The 21,613-nt window shown below is 42.7% G+C and overlaps 1 protein-coding gene across 2 annotated transcripts in view; it reads left to right on the top strand.

Moving 5' to 3' along the window:
- EP300 (E1A binding protein p300) overlaps positions 1-21,613 on the top strand; it is a 1,713,356-nt gene that overhangs the window by 934,377 nt on the left and 757,366 nt on the right. For both annotated transcript variants that reach the window (XM_044076495.1, XM_044076487.1), the window contains exon 12: positions 1,705-1,814. In XM_044076495.1, coding sequence (XP_043932430.1) covers positions 1,705-1,814 — 110 coding nt within the window. The remainder of the gene's footprint in view (positions 1-1,704; positions 1,815-21,613) is intronic.

Raw genomic sequence — 21,613 nt, 5'->3', positions numbered from 1 at the left:
GTAAATAATGGCCTGACATATTCAACAGAGTCATTACTCCTGCTGGTAACCTGGACCACCATAAGCTCAGATTTAATACTGACAGCAACACCTTATTCCTATCATAAGTGTCAAGGGATATGATTGCAGCAAGACAGAGGAGCTATAGTTGTCGACAGGTTGTTTTCCATTGTAAACCTGAGGCCAGCATTGTATATTGTGTTGTAGATAGTCCCAGACTTGTGATTATGGACATTACATTGGTATATGACTCCCTTTACAAGGTCAGAAGAGGGCCAGTATTGTTAACCTGGTTAAGATGACTCATTGGAACCCTTTATACAGCATGAAGTTGAGATGAGCAGTCTTTAACAAGGCATTTCACCCCAGGGCAAAAAAAAAATAGTGCAATTTAGTCACAAAGGCCTTCTTGTGTCACCTGTCATGCACCTCTTCAAGATGTGTAGATGTTCGCATATCTGAAAAACATGTGTGCTAGACTTGGGAGGCAAAACTGTAGCAGAGCTTGCCATTTGTAAGAGACTGATCTTAACAGAGTAATGTGGATCGTGACAAATGGCACAGATAAGCGGTTTTCCTTCAACTGTAGAACACTAATGATTTAATCCCCCACACCCACTGCTATAAATTCCAAACCCCCCATGTGTAGTTATCATCAATTATAAAAACACTGGTTCTGTGAAATGCATCTGTTTGTCAAGCTTGGAGGAGTGCTTTGATTTGCACATTTGTTACAGTTTGGATGATTGTGATGTAGGAATAATGCTTAATTGCTGAAAAAGGTTCAAGTTGCCATCCAAAAAAGAACATGTTTGGAGGTATGTTTTAGCAATGTCATGTATTCAAACCATGCAGATTTATGCTTCAATGTAAAATTTTTGGCCTCTGCAAAGTAAAACAATGCTGTAGGAGATGCTTTGTATTCTAGTTACATCACCAAACTTTTATTATGTTACCACTTCCACTAAAAACAATATACAAAGTAAAAGGCTTTAGGCCCAAACTAAAACAACACCTAACTGGCTCCTGGCTGTGCTCATGCACCTCGCTAGAATAATGTGAACCCTACAAGCTACTACCGTGTGTATAAGACACCTAGCTTATATCAGCCTTGCACACAAACCACAAGTTGCTTGCACGACTGTAGTGGCTCTGATTTCTCCACAAATTTATCCCCTTTTCCCAACAATTTCACTAAATTCCCTTTTTCCTTCTCATCTCTCCTTAACACCTTCACCCACCCCCTCCTCCTATTCCTTTTCAGTTCTGTAATATAAGGTTACACTATTTTAATGTTCGATAAACTGAATACCATCAAAGATGTTTGTATTAATATGTTTCCTTGGAATTCTGTACATTACGCCATTGTTATGTTTGTATTGTTAATGTAGTGTTTCAGTAGAGCTATACATACTAGACTGTTATTTTGTCTCCACCTTAGAACTCCTGTGTATTAGAGCATTGCTGTATTTATTTTTATTCTCATTATTTGGAGCTTTTTCCCCTGGCCTCCACTGAAAAGGGACTTTTCTTGCCAGTTGGTCTGTCACAGGCAACAACAAATAAATAAGGTATTTAAAGTGCCAAAACAGTGTTTTTGTACTTTGCTTCTTGACATTTACACCATTTAAAGACCTAAGTTTGTGCTGTGTGACATAATTTTAGCTTTTTTTAGCAATAATGGATGAACATATTTCTCTCCAGGAATGAACCAATTTGCACAGATGAACATCCCGTTACCATCGGTAGGACATAGACAAGCTCCTCCTTTGCAACATCCAGGACAGACAAATCAGCCTGGGCCTGTGAATCAGGTAATATGCTTGGAGTATTTAAAAAATTCTGTACATGCATCTGTGTAGACATATACTCACGTGCCCCACACTGTGTTGTTGACTGTATCTTTGAATCTCATTCATTGGAGTTACTGTGTCGTATTTTTGCTTAAAATGTGACTTTTGGACCGGAAAGTCAGAAAAACATCTCTGTACTATTATTTTTTGGGGGTGGGGTGGTGATCCTGTTGGAGAGTACTTCTCTCAACTCCGAGGCCCACTTAGAGGAGAAATCTAAGGCTGTAGAAATACTGTGCAAAATGTCTGTATGGTTGTGTAGGAGTGGAGGAGTACATAGCATGGAGATTTTTTTTATGTCATGGTTATTTTCAAAGAATGCCTTCTTTTGCTGCTGTTTGTCAGACAGTAGCATGAGAAAATAGACTTCCTCTCCATGCAGTTTAGATGCGGTAAGTAGTAGGACTTAGTGTAAAACTAAGTAGGGAATACACGATGCTGGCACAGTGCTGATAACTTTACCAATTTAGTAAACTCTAGAATAACATGGCTCATCTAAACTGAACTAGCTTCCAGCAAAACATTCTAGTCTGCATCAGCTTACTGAAGCTAAATGTTTAGGGGCAAAAGACTTCCATGCACAGCCTTAGTTGTTGTTTGTCTTTTTGGCTTTTCCCAGTTAGGGGTCGCCACAGTGGAACTCCCGTCCGCTAATGATTGGCAGTAGATTTTTTTATGGTGCAGAGTTGCCAGCCCGATACTCAACCTTCAGTGAAGGCACGCCCATTCACGCATGTCTTTCGAACGCCACTCGACCGGCGGGAGAACATGCAGACTCCACACAGAAGGCACTCCAGCAGAGAATCAAACAGTAGAACCTCTTCCTGTGAGGCATTAACACTGCAGCTGCACCACTGTGGCTATCCCAAGCACAGCCTTAGTGCTGTCCAGAAAAAACACTGTGATTACTTTAAATTGCTGAGTTTTGAGTTGTGTTTTTTTTTTTTTTTTTTTTTTTTTTTTTTTTAAGGAAGGCTGCCCCCCATATGGTGGTTTTCCATACCCCCGTCTCTAAAAATGCTACTTCCAAATCTCACCAGCTCAAGGGGGGGGGGTGCAACCTTGTATTTAGATATTGGGGGGAGGTCTGCCATGCCAAGGAGTGAAATAACACTTTGCATACTCTTAGCATGCTGCTTGCTTACTGCTGTGATCAGTCAGAGCAATAAATAGGGTGGAGCAAAGGGTGCAGCTGCCTTGGGACAGGCTGTTAGGATCACAATTGTTAGGTGCAGATGGTGTGTACATACAGTACTGACATCAGTTTAAGCTGCAAGGTTATTACAGGTGACAGATGACACTATAGTATGGTTGGCAGTTTTTGCTGTGGTGAGCTGTGATTTAATATAACTTAGTAGACCCAGACATTTCTCCCCTGCAGTCTGTCTCCATCCTCCATGTTCCAAAAAGCCCTCAACTCTGAGAGAGAGAAAAACATTAAAGTGCCAGGAAAACAAACTCCAGACCTAAAAGTAACTTGTCTCAAAAGTAGTGACCCACTCTCTTAATAATTTAAGTGCCATTTTCACATTTTCAGTATTCTGTAGAGTTTTTTTGTTGGTCAGTAGGTCTATTAACAGATTATTTTTCTGCTGACTGCAAAGTAACAGTGTGGTGAATTCTCTTGGACTAAGTTTAACTCTTTTAGGATGCTCCTATCTGGATGTGGCTTTTTCTCTGAATGGGTTTAGTGGATTTAGTAGCATCCACCAGCTATTTGTCTGTGACATGTAATGGGGAGCAGGTTTCCACAAACATACTGTGATTTGTGACATAAACCATAAGCTTGCAAGTATGTCTCTCTAAGTTATTTCCAAATTAATGTGAGCAGTAAATGTCAACATTAACAAAAATAGACAGAAACATTCCAAGAATACTAGAGCACACTTCAGAATGCTTTTCTGCCATAAAAAACTGAGTATTGGCATGGATGTTTTCTCCTCATAAGCTGTATATCTGACCGCTGTCAGACAAGGAGGAGCTATGCCTGTGGGGATGTCACAGAAAGTAGTTAATGTTGGACCAGGTTAGATGCAGACTTCAGAAAGTCTGCCATAGCTAAGCAACATGACTTCAAAGGTGATCCTCTACTCAGATGTCTGCTGTGACAAGTTGCTAATACAACTGCACTTTCAGTGTGAACGCGAGGTTGTTTTTCAGTCATCAGTGTTGCAGCTGAAAAAATGATGGAAATTAATACGTTTTTGTTCATGTTCAAAATGCAGCTATTTCATTCTTAAATGAAGTTAAGAGCATGCTCAAAGATAATTTTGTTAGTTTCCCCACTTTCATTCTCTGAAATTTTCATTTTATTATGTTGAATTATTTTGGTGATGCAACCGTTTATAAATGGTGAAAAAATTGACAGAGTACTGGGACTCACATTTCCGTAATGTTATCAGTAATAAAATGATTAGTATCTGACTGCCATTAACTCAAGCAGAGGTGTTTTCAATTTGGCATCCCTTCCAAAAGATGAAACCTCTGGAGTGTAGCCAGACCCTCTCTCCTCATGCTGTGCTGTACTGTCGTGTTAGGACATGAGTCCTTGTATCTGTCTGCACAGTGGTGCAGCGGTAGCATTTTTGCCTCACAGCAAGAGGTTCTTTGGTTCGATTCTTGGCTGGAGTGCCTTCTGTGTGGAGTCTGCATGTCCTCCCTTCATTTGTATGGGTTTCCTCTGGGTGCTCAGATTTCCTTCCATGTTCAAAGATGTGCATCTGGAGCATTTCTCCCCGGGCCTCTGCTGAAAATTGGCTACGTTCCAAATCAGACTTTGCTGGTTAACAAATGTTAAGTAAATAAAATTAATCTATGGGGCTAGAACTTACAACTTTCTAAATATGCAACCTTTTAAGCCACTGATGAAAAAGTTTTCAGAAAAGTTATGAAATGTGAGTGCCTCTAAAATGTTTGGTGAGTGAGGTTTGGGAGGAGATAAAAAAACGGTCAGACATTTCACAGAAGGCAAGATGAGGGCAAGCAGCCAAAGGGGATGAAATGCCAACTCAGGGGAAAAAAAATGGCAAGCTGACGTAAAGGGGAAGCTTTGGGACACTCAAGGTCAGGATATTAAAGAGGAGTACCTATGACTCTGATGTTCTTCGTCTTTCACTGTTGCAGTCATTACAGTTGGGTTATCCTGCTGGCAGGCAGTCCTCAGTCGGCCTGAATTCCAAAGTCTTGGTCTGGCGTCGGTTGCTGTCGCCTTTTCCCTGACATCAGGCCGCCAGGGGTATATAAGATGCAGCCGACACCATTTTCTTCAGTCTTCTTGCCGCGCGGTGCCCGAAGCAGAAGCAGTTCGAAAGTGCCAGTCGGCAGACTCCTGACATTTTCGTGTTCAAATTTCAGATCCGAAGTCTTCATTAAAAGCTAAGTACCCCGTTGGGGAAACTTTTTTCTTGCTCTAGTCCGATGTCAGAAAAAGTTAATTGTATTTCTTGTGGGAAGCAAATACCTCATAAGGACTTTCATTCTTTCTGTATTCCTTGCCTAGGCCCTGACCACGACGTTGCTAGTTGTCTGATGTTCATTGTGCATACAGCTGCAGTAATCACAGATGGGTCTCTGCCGTCAGGCGGGTCCTCGGTCGGCCGAATTCCAAAGTCCAGGTCCAGCGTAGGTTGTCGTCGCTCTCTTTCCTGACGTCAGTGCGACAGGGGTATACAAGACACAGCCGACGCCATATTCTTCAGTCTTTTTTGCCACGTGGTGCCCGAAGCAGAAGCAGTTCGCAAGTGCCGGTCGGCCAGCTCCTGAATTTACGAAAAATTGGAAACCGAAGTCTTCATTAAAGCTAAGTACCCCGTTGGGGAAACTTCTCTTGCCTCAGACCGATGTCAGAAAAAGTTAACAATTGTATTTCTTGTGGGAAGCAAATACCGCATAAGGATTTCCATTCCCTCTGCATACCTTGTTTAGGCCCAGACCACGACGTCTCGGGCTGTCGCTTTTGCACGACTTTCAATAAACGCACTATTAATCGTCGGGCGGAGTTTGCCCATCACTTTTTTGATTATAAAATGTCGTCGGAGACTCCGACTACCGTTTTGTCTAAAAAATGCAAGGACAAGGACCGACACGCGAGGTCCATGGTCCCCACCGACACCACGCCAAAACCGGCTGCACGTGTTCCAGTTCTCAGCGAGACGCCTATGCAGTCCCTGACTACCGACGACACTTCTTTGGCGGTGTCTTCTGTAACCGAGACCGCAGGTACCTCGGCCCAAAGCCAGACTACAACCACCGAAGCCACTGTGAGCGTTGAGCCTCCTAATGTGGACAGGTCCACTTCCACCCATGGTGTCTTTAGACCCTCATCTTCCTTTTCCATTAAGGCCTTTACTAAGTCCAAATCAGCCAGGCATCCCAAGAGGCCTGTTGCACAGGGCCCATCTCCAGGCCCCATGCCTAAAAAGCAGATGCTTAAAATGGCTGAGGATTTAATTACTCTTATCAGGGGTTCCCAACCCCCTCCAGACAAGAGACCCAGAGTGGAGGAAGATTCTCCCTCTTCTGATCAGGGCTCCATTTTTCAGATCATTCTGATGTAGAGGAACACTCTTACTCCCCTTTTGAAGATTCTGATGCAGAGCAGTCCATTCCTTCTGTATCTCCTCCTGAGGATTTTTCTTTTGGGGAAACCTTGCACACCTTGAGGGAACACTTCCATTGGGAAGGCCAAGACTTTTCTGATTCCAAGAAAAGACTTAGGGAATTTCTTTTACCTCAACACAGACCTCTGGCGATACCTCCTGTCTTGGACGTACTTAATGATGTTTATTCGAGGCTTGCCTTAATCCGGATTCCTGCCTCCTGCCCCAGTCGAGCCTGATAGGTACTACAGAGTTCCTAACTCTCACCAATTTCTTTACAAAAGCCATAATGCTGACCCTGAAACCATTTCTCAAGGCCCCAAGGGAATGAAGGCCTCTACTGCTAAGAATCCACTACCTTCGAAAGAGAGTCAAGATCCTTAGAAAGGTGGGGAAAAAGGTATATACCTCGCCACCCTAGCCATGAGGGCCTTAAATTGTCAGTTTCATATGCTTAAATATCAGCAGTTTCTGTTATCACAATTAAGAAATAAAATGTCTCAACCTGAACAACCAGATTTGAAGGAGTTGCAGGATATGATGCATAGTGCAGAACATGTGGGTAAACACACCTTACAATGTGGCTATGATGCCCTAGAGGCCTCAAGTAGAGCTGCTGTTACAGGATCAGTCATTCGTAGACATGCATGGCTTAGGGAACAAATCTTGCCTGATCATGTGAAAGCTAAACTATTAGATGCTCCTTTACAAAAGAATGTGCTATTTGGTACTAATGCTGAGGAGATACTACGGAAAATGGAAGAAAAAGGCAAATCTATGCAATCTGTCAAAGCTTTTCTACAGGTTCAACCACCACGCTTTAGCAGAAATTGGCCTTCAAAAAACTGGTCCTTTCCAGCCACGGGCAAGCCCCAAAGAGGTAGATACAGGCGCTCAAGGGGCAGAGGACAATCACAAGGATCATATAGAGGCAGGCAATGGCAAACTCCAGCACCAAGAGGTGGCGAAGACGGTGCACAACAATACAGGAAACAAACCCAATGACTTCCTCCTTTCCATGCCAAGCAAGTCTCAGCTGGCAGCACCCTTGGGAGGAAAGCTGGCATTATTTACAAGAAATTGGCATATTGTCACAACAGACAAATGGATCCTGGACGTTATAGACAGTGGCTACAGATTTCATTTTCACACTCTTCCAAAAATGAGAGGCATGCCAAACCTGCCACACAATCAAAGGGCAGAGGCACAACTACAAATTTCAAAGCTCATAGACATGAAAGCTATTCAAGAGGTACCTACTCACGAACAAGGTCAAGGTTTTTATTCCAGGCTATTTCTGGTACCAAGGAAAGGAACCGACTGGAGACCCATTTTGGACTTATCCATCCTAAACACATTCTTACTGCACCAAAATTCAAGATGCTCACATTACAGCAGCTTCTTCCCATGCTGGGCAAGGAGTTTTGGCTGGTAACATTGGACCTCAAGGAGGCATACCTGCATGTCCCAATCAGACAAAGCTGCAGAAGATACCTCAGATTTCTTGCAGGTTCAATCCACTATCAATTCTCTGCATTGCCCTTTGGCTTATCTACTGCGCCCAGAGTATTCACGAAATGCCTGGCATCAGTAATTGCCTACTGCAAACTTCAAGGGATACAAATTTACCCTTATTTGGACGACTGCCTGATCCAAGTGGACAGCAAGCACATACTTCTGGATCATCTGGCTTATGCAACACGGTTACTGAATTCTCTGGGATACACAATCAACAAAGAGAAATCCAGGCTAACACCATCTCAGAAAATAACTTTCCTGGGTGCCAACTTGGACACAGACACCAAGATGGCCTTTCTTACGCCAGAAAAACAGGGGCAACTAAATCAGTACTTCAAAATACTAGCAAATTGTACCAGGCTTACTGCAAGGAAAATCCTGCAGGCTCTGGGCTTCATGGCATCTTGCATTCTTTTAATCCCATGTGCAAAGTTGCATATGAGGAAACTTCAATGGTACCTAAAAAACCTATGGTCTCAACACAGCCACAGTTTGGAAACAATAATACCAATAATTCCATGTTTGCAAAAGGAATTTCTATGGTGGGCTCAAGCATGTCAAACAAACACAGGCCTCCCATTCTGCAAGCCTCAAGCAAATCAAGTCATCACAACAGACGCCTCAGATTACGCTTGGGGGGCGCACATGACAGACAGGTGCATTCAGGGCAAATGGTCCCAAAAGGAAAAGCACCTTCACATCAATCAAAAAGAAATGCTAGCAGTGATAAATGCAATTACAGATTTCAAGGACCTCCTGCATCCAGGACAATTATTGATAAGAACAGACACCACCACAGTAATGTGGTACATAAACAAACAAGGAGGAACACATTCATACCCCCTGTGCAGACTAGCCATGACACTTTGGAACTTGGGCTCTGGAATGGCAAATCGAACTTCAAGCACAGTACTTGCCAGGTTTGGAAAACACGCTGGCAGACAATCTAAGCAGAAATATGACAGATCCACACGAATGGAAGTTGCATCCTCAAGTGTTTACAAAGATAATCCAAGTGTGGGGGAGGCCAGACATAGATCTCTTTGCCTCCCACAGGAATCATCAATTGGAAAAGTTTTGTTCAAGGACCTTTCACCCAAAGGCCTGGAGAGTGGACGCCCTTTCATTCAGTTGGTCAGCATGGACAGTTTACGCTTTCCCACCTCTGCCTCTTCTGCCCAAGGTGCTCTTGAAAGCAAGAGCAGACAGACCAAAGATGATACTGATTGCTCCAGACTGGCTAAGACAACACTAGTACCCACTCCTGAGGAGCCTAACACATACTCCTCCCTGGCCCCTACCTCTAATGCCTCTTCTGCTGACTCAGCACAGCTACAAAACTCTTCACAGTCAGCTGAAAACACTCAATCTCGCTGCATGGAAAATTCCTTAACACCACAACAGACCCTGCTCCCCAAAGAGGTGCAGGATGTCATTTTGGAGGCCAGAAGGCCATCTACTAGAAAGGCTTACTCCGCAAAATGGAAACTGTTTTGCTCTTGGAATGAGAAAAAAGGCCAGGACCCTAGAAAACTGAATTTGGCTCAGGTACTACAGTATCTAGCTGAGCTGCTGAACAGTGGACTTTCATTTTCCTCCATAAAAATCCATGCCTCAGCCATTTCTGCAGAATTCAACATGGATCCACCCTTATTCTCTCACCCACTCTTAAGACAGTTCCTCAGAGGGGCTAAGAATATAAGACCACCAAGGAAACAACCAGTGCCAACCTGGGATCTTAATTACATTTTAGAAAAATTAACATTGCCTCCCTTTGAACCAGCTGCCTCAATAGAGTTGCAATATTTGTCCTGGAAAGCAGCTTTCCTTCTGGCCATTACCTCAGCTCTTAAGGTTTCGGAACTACAAGCCCTCATGGCTGTGCAGCCTTTTCTCATCTTCCATCAGGACAGGGTTTCCCTTCGAACCAACCTGTCATTTATGCCTAAAGTGGTATCCAGGGTAGCTTTAAATCAAGCCATACACTTACCTACCTTTTACCCCAATCCTCAAAACAAAGGGGAAAGGCTGCTACACTCCTTAGACAGCTACGTTACTTGGACAGAACAAAGCCTTTCAGGAAATCGGAACAACTTTTTGTGTCCTATGCTGTAGGAGCTCAAGGGAAGCCAGTTACCAAACAGACAATTTCAAAATGGATAGGCCACTGCATACGGTTTTGTTACTCCTATCATGGAAAATCTGTCCCTACAGGCATCAGATCCCACTCCACCAGGGCCACAGCTACCTCTACAGCCTTCCTCAGAGGAGTTCCTACCAAAGATATTTTGGAGGCAGCCACTTGGAGTTCTGTGCATACCTTCACAAAACACTACCACCTGCCTTTATATTCCAAGACTAGAGCAGGCTTTTCCACTGCTGTGCTGCAGGGCATTCTGGCTGCTCCCAGTTCCACCTAGTGCCTACCACCCTGTGCGTAGCTTTGGGATTCTACCCATCTGTGATTACTGCAGCTGTATGCACGATGAACATAGTACAGTTTTGTACCTACCATAAATGTAGATGTTCGAGTGCTAATACAGCTGCAGTACAGGTTTCCCTCCCTCCTTCCCCTCTTGGTAAAGGACTAGTGGCTAACACCTCCTCATACTACCTAATTTGGGTTATCCTCCTATGGTGTATTTGCTTGCAATTACTGTTTTTTGATTACATTGCATTGCTTGAATATATTTATATATATATAATTTATGTATTGCCTTTCTTTGGGGGCACCTGACATCTGGGGCAAGAAAGACTGAAGAATATGGCGTCGGCTGTGTCTTATATACCCCTGTCGCACTGACGTCAGGAAAGAGAGCGACGACAACCGACGCCGGACCTGGACTTCGGAATTCGGCCGACCGAGGACCCGCCTGACGGCAGAGAACCCATCTGTGATTACTGCAGCTGTATTAGCACTCGAACATCTACATTTATGGTAGGTACAAAACTGTACTTTTTGTGCTAGATTTAACCAACGCACTATTAAGCGTCTGTACAATTTTGCATTACACTATTTTGGCAGAAGATTTAATTATACGATGCCGTCGGATAGCCTTCCGACTACTGGAATTCACAAGAAACGCAAAGAAAAGGACAGGCAACCGAGGTCCAAAACCGACAAGGCTTCTTCTAAGCCAGTCACCGGTTCGCCGGTTCTCAGTGAGGCGCCTTCGCAGCCTCTGATGCCTGCTACTTTAGAGCCGCAGGCCGCTACCGACTCCCACGTGGTGTCAACTAGGCCACTGGAAACTCAAGGTATTGGACCCTCGGATGCTATTCCCTCAGATGGGTCCGGAGCCGTTGAGCAGGCATCGGCTTTTGAGGGTGTTTTCAGACCTACTCAATTATACATTAAAGCGACTTCAGCTTCAAAGGCAAAGACTAAAGCACCTTTAAAGACAAAGAAACAAGTACAAAAGCCTCATGGACAGGCCTCCATGCCCAATAAACAGATGCTCAAAATGGCCAAAGCTTAATTACTTTTATCAGGGGTTCCCATCCTCCTCCTGATAAAAAGCCTAGGCAAGAGACAGACTATGAATCTTCAGATCAGGTTTCCATTTTATCTGATTCTTCTTCTGATCAGGAATAATCTCTTCCTCCCTATGAGGATTCTGATGCTGAAGAATCTATCCCTTCAACCTCTCCTCCTGAGGACTACTCTTTTGGGGAAACCTTGCATACCATGAAGGAGCATTTCCACTGGGAGAGCCAAGATTTTTCAGAATCTGAGAAAAGGCTCAGAGACTTGCTTTTACTACCACAGCACAGGCCCCTAGCTATTCCACCTGTGTTAGATATTGTAGATGAGGTTTTTTCAAAGTCTAGTCTTACCCCTGATTCCTTACCTCCGGCTCCTGTTAAGCCAGACAAGATAGTACAGGGTTCCTGACTCTCATAAATTCCTTTTCAAAAACCCTGCTGCTGACCCAGAAACTATCTCTCAGGGTCCCAAAGGGATCAAGGCTTCCACTGCAAAAAACCCTACCCCCCTCTGACAGGGATTCTAGGGCACTGGACAGATGGGGGGAAAAAAAGGTTTACACTTCTTCTACCTTTGGTATAAGGGCCTTAAATTGCCAGTTTCATATGCTCAAATATCAGCAATGTATCATGTCACTGCTTAAACAGAAAATGTTGATAAATTCTGAATGTGCAGAAAAAGAAATGCATGATTTATTGCATGCAGCTGAACAAGTTGGAAACATACTTTGCAATGTGGTTTCGATTCTCTGGAGGCCTCCTGCAGGGCTGCTGTTACGGGTTCTGTCATTAGGAGGCATGCTTGGTTAAAGGAACAAAATTTGCCTGATCATGTCAAAGCAAAATTATTAGATGCTCCATTGCAGCATGATACTTTGTTTGGTGTTAAGCCAGAAGAGGTGTTAAAGAAGATGGAGGACAAAGCTAAATCTATGCAAACGGTCAAGGATTTCTTACAGGTGCAGCCTCCAAGATTTAGCAGACACTGGCCTACAAAGAATTGGTCCTTTCCAGTGTCAGACAGGCCACAAAGGGGCAGATCCCAGCCCCAAGGCTCGTACAGGTCTAAACACTGGGGTGCTTCTACCTCCAAAAGTGGAGAAGACAAATCACAGCCATACAGGAAACAGTCCCAATGACTTCCCCCTTCCTGCGCCAAGCACTTATCTTCTGGCAGCACCTTTAGGGGGAAAACTAGCACTTTTTTCTCAAAATTGGCACATTATAACCCAGGACAAATGGGTCCTAGGCATAGTGTCACAAGGCTACAAGTTTCACTTCCATACTCTGCCAAGGTCAAACGGTTGGCCAAACCTGCCAAAAAATCATTGGGCAGAGGCACAATAACAAGTCTCATCCCGCATGGACGTGGGGGCCATTCAACAAGTACCGGAGCAAGAACCGGGACAAGGATTTTATTCAAGACTTTTCTTGGTACCAAGAAAAGACAAGGCCTGGAGACCAAGTACTGGATCTATCTATTCTAAACACATACCTGGATATACCAAAATTCAAAATGTTGACTCTACAGCAGCTTTTGCCCATACTGAGCAAGAAGGCTTGGCTGGTGACTTTAGACCTAAAAGAGGCATACCTGCATGTCCCAATCAGACAAACATGCAGAAGATACCTCAGATTCAAAGCTGGCTCAATGCATTACCAATTCTCTGCATTGCCCTTTGGCTTATCTACTGCGCCCAGGGTCTTTACAAAGTGCCTGGCACCAGTAATTGCATTCTGCAGACAGAGGAATACAAATATATCCTTACTTGGATGACTGCCTCATTTAATTGGAGAACAAGGACATTCTTCTACAGCATCCGGCGTTTGTAAAGAGATTTTTAACATGCATAGGGTACACAGTCAACAAAAAGAAATCAAAACTAGTACCCTCTCAAGAGATAGTATTCCTGGGTGCAAACTTAAATACAACTGCCCAGATGGCTTATCTCATGCCAGACAAACAAAGGCAACTGACTACCTATTTCAAAATGTTGGCAACAAAGGCCCAGTTATCTGCAAGAAAAATTCTGCAGGCTTTGGGCTTCATGGCATCCTGCATTCTACTAATTCCATATGCAAGACTGCATATGAGGAAGCTTCAATGGTACCTAAAAAGTGTTTGGACTCAGCATTGCCACAGCCTGGAAACAAGCATTACTCTCATTCCCTGCCTGCAACAGGAGTTTCGATGGTGGGCAAAGGCTTGTCACCAGATCAAGGGACAGCCATTCACTTTACCCCCAGCCAGGCAGACATTAACAACGGATGCATCAGATTATGCCTGGGGGGCCCACATGACAGGAAGATGTATTCAAGGCACATGGTCCGCAAACCAAATGCATCTACACATCAATCAAAAAGAGATGCTAGCTGTTCAGAATGCCCTGACAACATTCAAGGACCTATTTCATCCGGGACAACTACTGATAAAGACAGGCAACCCCACGGTCATGTGGTATATAAACAAGCAGGGAGGCACTCATTCTTACCCCGTTTGCAGACTAGCCATGTCTTTGTGGGACACAGTATTGACTTACCAAGTACATCTGCAGGCACATTTTCTGCCAGGAAAGAGAAACACTCTGGCAGACGAACTAAGCAGAAACCTCATGGATCCCCACGAGTGGAAATTGGATCCACAAGTCTTCAACATAACAAGGAAATGGGGTTGCCCGGATATAGATCTCTCTGCCTCTCCTCAACTACCAACTAAAAAGATTCTGCACAAGGACTTATCACAGACAAGCATGGAAAGTCGACGCCCTATCTTTCAGCTGGAAAAACTTAGCAGTATATGCCTTTCCTCCTCTGCCTCTCCTCCCCAAGATACTCCTAAAGGTTAGACAAGAGAAGCCAAAGATGATACTGATTGCCCCAAACTGGCCCCGCCAGTACTGGTATCCAATCCTAAGGAACTTGTCTCGATGCCCGGCTTGGACCTTACCTCATATACCTCATCTACTGTCCCAACAAAACAATCAGATTCTGCACAATCAACCCAAGACCTTAAATCTGGCAGCATGACGGATAATGTAGTCATACAAAACACAACTCTCCCTAAAGCTGTGATGGATGTCATTTTGGAGGCCAGAAGGCCTAGCACTCGAAAATCTTATGCTGGAAAATGGAAGAGATTCTGTGCTTGGAACCAGGCACAAGGAATTGACACAGCTGTACCAAATATTCCTTAGATTTTGCAATACTTAACTGAGATGCTGGACAAAGGCCTCTCTTTTTTCATCAATTAAAATTCATGCCTCTGCCATTTCGGCTCATTACAATACAGAGCCACCAATCTTTTCTCATCCTTTGTTAAAGCAGTACCTCAGAGGGGCCAAAAACCTAAGGCCTCCAAGGAGATCACCAATACCTGCATGGGACCTCAACTATGTCTTGGAAAAACTCACCCTGCCTCCTTTTGAGCCAGCTGCTACAGCTGATGTAAAGTTTTTATCTTGGAAAACAGCTCTGCTCCTAGCAATAACTTCCTCTAGACCTGTTTCAGAGCTACAGGCACTCATGGCTGTGGAACCTTTTATCATTTTTTATCCAGACAGGGTTTCCCTGAGGACAAACCCGAGATTTATGCCTAAGGTAGTGTCCATTGTGGCCCTTAACCAAACTATTTATCTGCCAACCTTTTTTATCCAAACCCACAGAACAAGGGGGAGAGAATTCTGCATTCTTTGGACATACACAGACAGCTTCGATTCTACTTGGACAGAACCAAAGTTTTCAGAAAGACAGAGCAGTTACTAGTGGCATATGCTGCAGGATCACAAGGAAAGGCTGTCTCAAAGCAGACTATTTCAAAGTGGATAGGCCACTGCATTCATTTCTGCTATTCACAACATGGCAAGCCAGTGCCTAAGGGCATTAGGCCACATTCAACCACAGCAGCAGCCGCCACCTCAGCAGCCTTCCTCAGGGGAGTACCAACCAAAGACATTGTAGAGGCTGCTACATGGAGTTCAGTGCACACCTTTACAAAGCACTATCATCTACCACTCTACTCTAAATCCAGGGCAGGCTTTGCCACTGCAGTTCTGCAGGGCCTCATAGCCGCTCCTAATGCTATTTAGCTCCAGCCTCCCAACCATAGTTTTGGGATTCAACCCAATTGTAATGACTGCAACAGTGAAACACGAAGAACATAGTACAGTTGTGTACACTTGCCATAAATGTAGATGTTCGAGTGTATTCACTGTTGCAGTCCAGGTTACCCACCCGCCATCCCCCTTATTTTTGCTGGAACTTGTCTGTACTTCTCTAAACTATACAACCTATGTGGTGTATTTGCTTGTAGATGAAGGTAAAATATACTTTGGTGCATGTATGTTTTATTAACATATTTTTAGTTTACCCTTTTGGGGGCACCCGACATCTGGGATAAGAAAAACTGAAGAAAATGGTGTCAGCTGCATCTTATATACCCCTGGCACCCTGACATCAGGGACGAGGCGACAGCAACTGACGCTGGACCAAGACTTTGGAATTCAGGCCGACTGAGGGCTGCCTGCCAGCAGGATAACCCAATTGTAATGACTGCAACAGTGAATACACTCGAACATCTACATTTATGGTAAGTGTACACAACTGTACTTTCTCTTTCTACTTCTGTTTGCTTTATATTTAGAGCTGTTGGCAGAGAAAATAAGAGATTCACAAGTTTTAGGATGTGGCTGGTATGGTACTCAAGAAAAGTTTGCTTTATTGGAGAATATTGCATTATACCTGATCAATCCAGAAAAGGATATTTCAGTATTGTGAAACATTTCGAGACAGTTTCATGTCTTTTCTGGTGTAACATAAATGAAGGTAAAACAAAACCTATAATCTTAAGTTACATGCCCACTCATGAATTGTTTCAGCAGTACCTGTAGTTATGGGGATGTGATAAGATGAAGCGTTTAGGTTTACGTTATGGCTTTTAAACGTATGTGTGAAGAAATTAAACAAAAGATAATGCAACAGTTGAGGAATTGGAAACTTTTGATTATGGGTGGTTGATAGTAAAATACAGGCAGTGAAAATGATGTTCGAGTGTATTCACTGTTGCAGTCATCACATTTTGGGTTATCTGCCTGCAGGTAGCCCTCAGCCGGTCTGAATACCAGAGTCTTGGGATTTCTGCATCAGATGCTGTCGATTCTTCCATGACGTCAGGTCGTCAGGGGTATAAAACATGTAGCAGACGCCATTACATCAGTTTTTCTTGCCCCAGATGTCAGGTGCCCCCACAATAGGAAGCAATTACATGATATGGAACACCCCCAGGAAAATGCAAATACAAATGTTATAAAGTATGCCAAACAAAAAAAGATAGATAAAAGTAAAGAGAAGTCAGGGGGCTGGAGGGAGGGTAACCAGGACTGCAACAGTAAATACACTTGAACATCTACATTTATTGTAAGTGTACACAACTGTACTATGTTCTTCTTGTTTCACTGTTTCAGTGATCACATTTGGGTTGATTCCCAAAGCTAAGGAAGGGTGAAGGTAGTTAGGGAGCATTAGGGCTAGCAATCAGGCCCTGTAAGACTGCTGTGGCAAATCCAGCTCTGGATTTGGAAAAGATAGGCAAGTAGTAATGCTTGGTGAAAGTATGTACAGAGCTCCAGGTTGCAGCTTCCAGGATGTCCCTGGTAGGGACTCCTCTGAGAAATGCAGTAGAGGTAGATGCAGCCCTAGTGGCATGTGTTCTTATCCCCTGTGGGGTAGGTTTTCATGGTGCTTGTAGCATAAATGGATGCATTGTGCTATCCATTTGGAAATGGTTTGCTTTGAAATGGCTTTCACCTCTGCCCCTCCAGCAAAGCTAACTAGCAGCTGGTCAGATTTTCTGAGAGTCTTAGTCCTGTCCAAATAGAATCTAAGCTGTCTGTGCACGTCCAGAGAATGCAGTATCCTTTCCCCTTTATTCTGAGGATTAGGGAAAAAAGTAGGCAGATGAATCAACAGCATCCGATGCAGAAATCCCAAAACTCTGGTATTCAGGCCGGCTGAAGGCTACCTGCAGGCAGATAACCCAAATGTGATGACTGCAACAGTGAATACAATCGAACGTCTACATTTATGGTAAGTGCACAGCTGTACTTTTTTTATTCCCCTTAGTCTCATATATGTAGATCGGGCATAATTTTAACAACCACAGAAAACATTGTGGAATATTATTAGTGAAGAATTGACTATTTATGGTAAGTGTACACAACTGTACTTTTTTATTCCCCTTAGTCTCATATATGTAGATCAGGCATAATTTTAACAGCCACAGAAAACATTGTGGATGATTATTAGTGAAGAATTGAAGGAATGTATTTGGTAATATGAGGGCAACAGTTTAAGGTGTGTTTTAACTTATTTTTTTCCCATAGAATAAGGTGGTTGAGGCTCACCTGATTTGATGGGATACTTCAGAGCTGCACAGTTGAGGCTTCTTCACATAGCTCACAATGTTACAAATCAAAATGGAAAGTGATGATGATGATGCATACAAGGCATCCTCTGACCCATTACTAATGGATTTACTGCACATTAGCAAGTCATATGACATCAGAAATACTTGATCTAGATCTAAACTTCTGCAACATCCATATGTCTCAATCTCTTGGCTCAAGAAATCTGAATAGAGACAAAGTAATGGGGGTAAAGGCCCAAAATAGGGTCAAATTTTAAATATTGCTCTTATAAACTTTGAAACTTGATAGAGTAACCTTTTTTTTCTTTTTCTTAACCTTTTCTGAAAGCTATGAAGTGTGAAACTGACGTCTCATTTTGTGAATTCGGTCCTCAGTGATTTGCCAGAAAACCACACATTTTATGATGAACGAACCAGAATATGTGGGAAAAATCTGGACATTTGAGAGGAATGGCAACATCAACGGGATGGCATGGAGGTACATCTCACAGAGGATACTGCAGCTGTAGAGCAAGCTGCCCTTCCAGATAAAACAAAGTTCATCCCAGTCAGTATTCAGGCACAACTTGGATCTTTGGATGGAAAAACAGAAAATGTTCCCAGATTGCTTTATCCCATGTATGGGACCCTTCAAATTATCTGCGGAATGATCCCAGTTATTCTCATTAGGGATAATATGTAATTATCGACCATGGGATGAGTAAGGTCAGTCTCTATCCAAGTGGGATAGTTTAATTTTAGCACAAAAAGTGGAACTGGCTAGAATGATCCCAGTTATTCTCATTAGGGATAATATGTAATTATCGACCATGGGATGAGTAAGGTCAGTCTCTATCCAAGTGGGATAGTTTAATTTTAGCACAAAAAGTGGAACTGGCTAGACTTAAAATGACCGGCAAGGGCAGCTAGCCTAGGACTTGCCTATGATGAAATGGGGGGGGGGGGGGCTAGTGATTAAGTAGTTTTTGGATGCAAGTCCTTTTGGAAAGTAATCATACAGAATTGTATATTTATGAAATAGTGGAAAGAATTCTTAAAACTAAGCCAGCACAGAAATAGAGAAAATAAACTTAAATGTTGTGTCTTTTGGCTTTTCCCGGTTAGGGGTCGCCACAGCGGAACTCCGGTCTGCTAATGATTGGCAGTAGATTTTTCCATGCCGAGTTGCCAGCCCTGACGCACAACCTTCAACGAAGTTACGCCCATTCACTCATGTCTCCAAACAGGACAGCGTCTTACTGTGAAGCGACAACGCTACCGCAGCACCACCTTTACCAATAGGTATGCCTTTGAGTAGGGATATAGAACATAGGCTAGAGAGGGCTAGAATTTGCTAGAAGAAATAAAGAAAGGAACAAAGATGTTGGGAATAAATACTTTTGGAAGGAAAGTTATTAGTGGAATGAGGCTAAGCAGAACTTTGGATTGCAGGTTAGAGATTGCCTTCCCTAACCGGGATTGATAAGAGTACAGGCACAGAGAAGGGGATGTGGGTGTACTAAATGAAAGACCAACTCTGGTGTTTTTTTTTTTTTTTTAGTTCAGTCTAGAACAGAAGCTGCTGTTAAAGGGATAATTAGTAGGGTGTGTAAAATGCTGCATGGTAACTAAGAATCAGTCAGGAGGTTAGAAAAGATTGGGAAAAGAGAACAGAAATTCTGTTTAGAAAGGATCACTGCGAGGAAGTGTTTAAGTTTGCAACAAAATACAGACGATTTAGGATTTTTACATGGAATTATTTGCAGAGGTCTTTGTATAGCTCAAATAGTCTTCAGAGTATTTTCCTCAGGTGGATAGCAAATGCTGGAGGTTTGATAGAGAAGAGAGATGGAATTGGGAATATTTTTGGGAATGTAATTAATTGGCAGATTAAAAAAAATTCATAGAATAATTTGACAATGTTGGGGGAACAAATGGTTGTAAATAAAGAAATTATTCTTTTAAGCTGGGATAGAATCTGTAATGCATACTTTCCTAATTTTGATGTTACTTGCCAAAAGGCAATTACTAAAATATGAAAATCAAAATCTATCCCAGTGTAAAGGGAGATATGGGTATTGTAAAAGAGAAAGGTGGAGGTAGGATCTTTACAAAAAAGGGAAGGAGCAAATTACATAAAAATAAATGGAATTTGCAGGAACAATACATGCAGAATAATGTTCAGGAGGAGGAGCGATTTTTATGGGAATGTAGGAATTGAGCAGCTTATGTAATGTTGGAGTGAATGAAAATATTTCTAAGAAAATATATGTGTAGGCCATGGCAGTAGCACCAGACTGTTATGGGTTCTTTTCCTCCTGTATTAATGTAGGTAAACCTATGTAATGCTTAAAATTTGATAATTTCATAAAGGTGTTAACAAAAAAAAAAAAAACATCAATCCTAACAATGTCAGTAAGTTGAGGCAGAGAAGATGGTAACATTTAAAAATCGAAAACAAGGATGTAGAGATTACCTTACCTCTTGTAAACTAGGTTCTCGTGCTGCTTGCCCGATATACTGTACATTGTACCCAGAATGAGCAAAATTCTGGTTGTGTAGTTTGTAAGGCTCTACTCCCATTAAAAAACATCAAGTCATAAACTGCCTACAGCTCCCCTACAAGACAGGCAATCTTATCTTTCATGGGAACCTAATCTTGGGTAACTGCCACATGGCATCTTCTACTCTCGCCAGAGGCTGGTACACTGCAGATCTGGTCCTATAAAGCTGATGAAATGCCTCTGCACTGAATTCACTAAGAACTCCTATGGAATAGGGCTTTGTCTTTTGCATGGCAGTCTCTTGTTTTTTGCGGATTGTGCATTAGTGATGTGAAAGCAGCAACGGGCAGCCCTCTTATTTAAAGTCTGTAAGGTTCCACCCCTTGAAGTGGAACAGTCAAAGCCAGTCTGTGTCTCTGCAAGGACCTGACAGTTAAAAACAGGCATGCTGATCCTTCAGTGGAAGACTAACTCATGAAGCTATCCTTTCTCTTTTCCTGATAATTTTATACTGTGTTAGTATGTTTCGTGTATAGTGCATGGAGGTAACTTCCCAGTGTAAAGGAGTACAGGAAGGCACAGCACCTCCCAACAGTAATATACATGTAATTTAGCAGTATGTAAATTATTTTTCTTGTTTAGTGATGTAATTTTAGCCACTCATTCCCGCTCTAATTTACAGCAGTATGTTGTAAAGTTTTGTAGTACTGTAGTCTAGTGTTCAAATGCAGTCTTGTTTTGAAAATATCTAGTTTCACAATAAACGTATTCCAAATACCTATGTAATTCATAATATTCTGACATTTTAAATTCATACATATTTTTATCAACAAACTAAATGCAACGATCATCAGTAGACGCAGCTTCTCACAGCATTGCCTGGTGATAGGCAGTCAAAGTGGATTTAAATGTTAAAGTAGATGAAGTCCAATAAATGGCAGTGAGTTCTATATTTTGGGTCCCTCTTCACACATGCATATGGAATGGGAAAGTTTTAGTGAAGCATTCCAGTCTATAGTTACATACTTGGAAGGTTAAAGGGTTTAAGGAAAAGGACAGTGGAAGTTGAGTCCTTTTGTTAAGAAAGGAGCCTAGGATGGGGCAGTACTCTAGTTATATTACTTAAGTGGGCAGTACTCCTGGCTCACCCCTGAAAAAGAATATTTATGTCCAATGGGCTTTTGTGGTCAAGTAAAAAATAAAGGACATTGTATGAAAGGAAGCTGAAGGCAATGCCAACTATGTATATTGTAG

The sequence above is a fragment of the Protopterus annectens genome, chromosome 1.part1 (genome assembly GCF_019279795.1).
Source record: "Protopterus annectens isolate FY-2018-M chromosome 1.part1, PAN1.0, whole genome shotgun sequence".
Lineage (NCBI taxonomy): Eukaryota > Metazoa > Chordata > Ceratodontiformes > Protopteridae > Protopterus > Protopterus annectens.
Note: the sequence above shows the minus strand (reverse complement) of the source record. Positions and strands in the feature narration are given on the sequence as shown.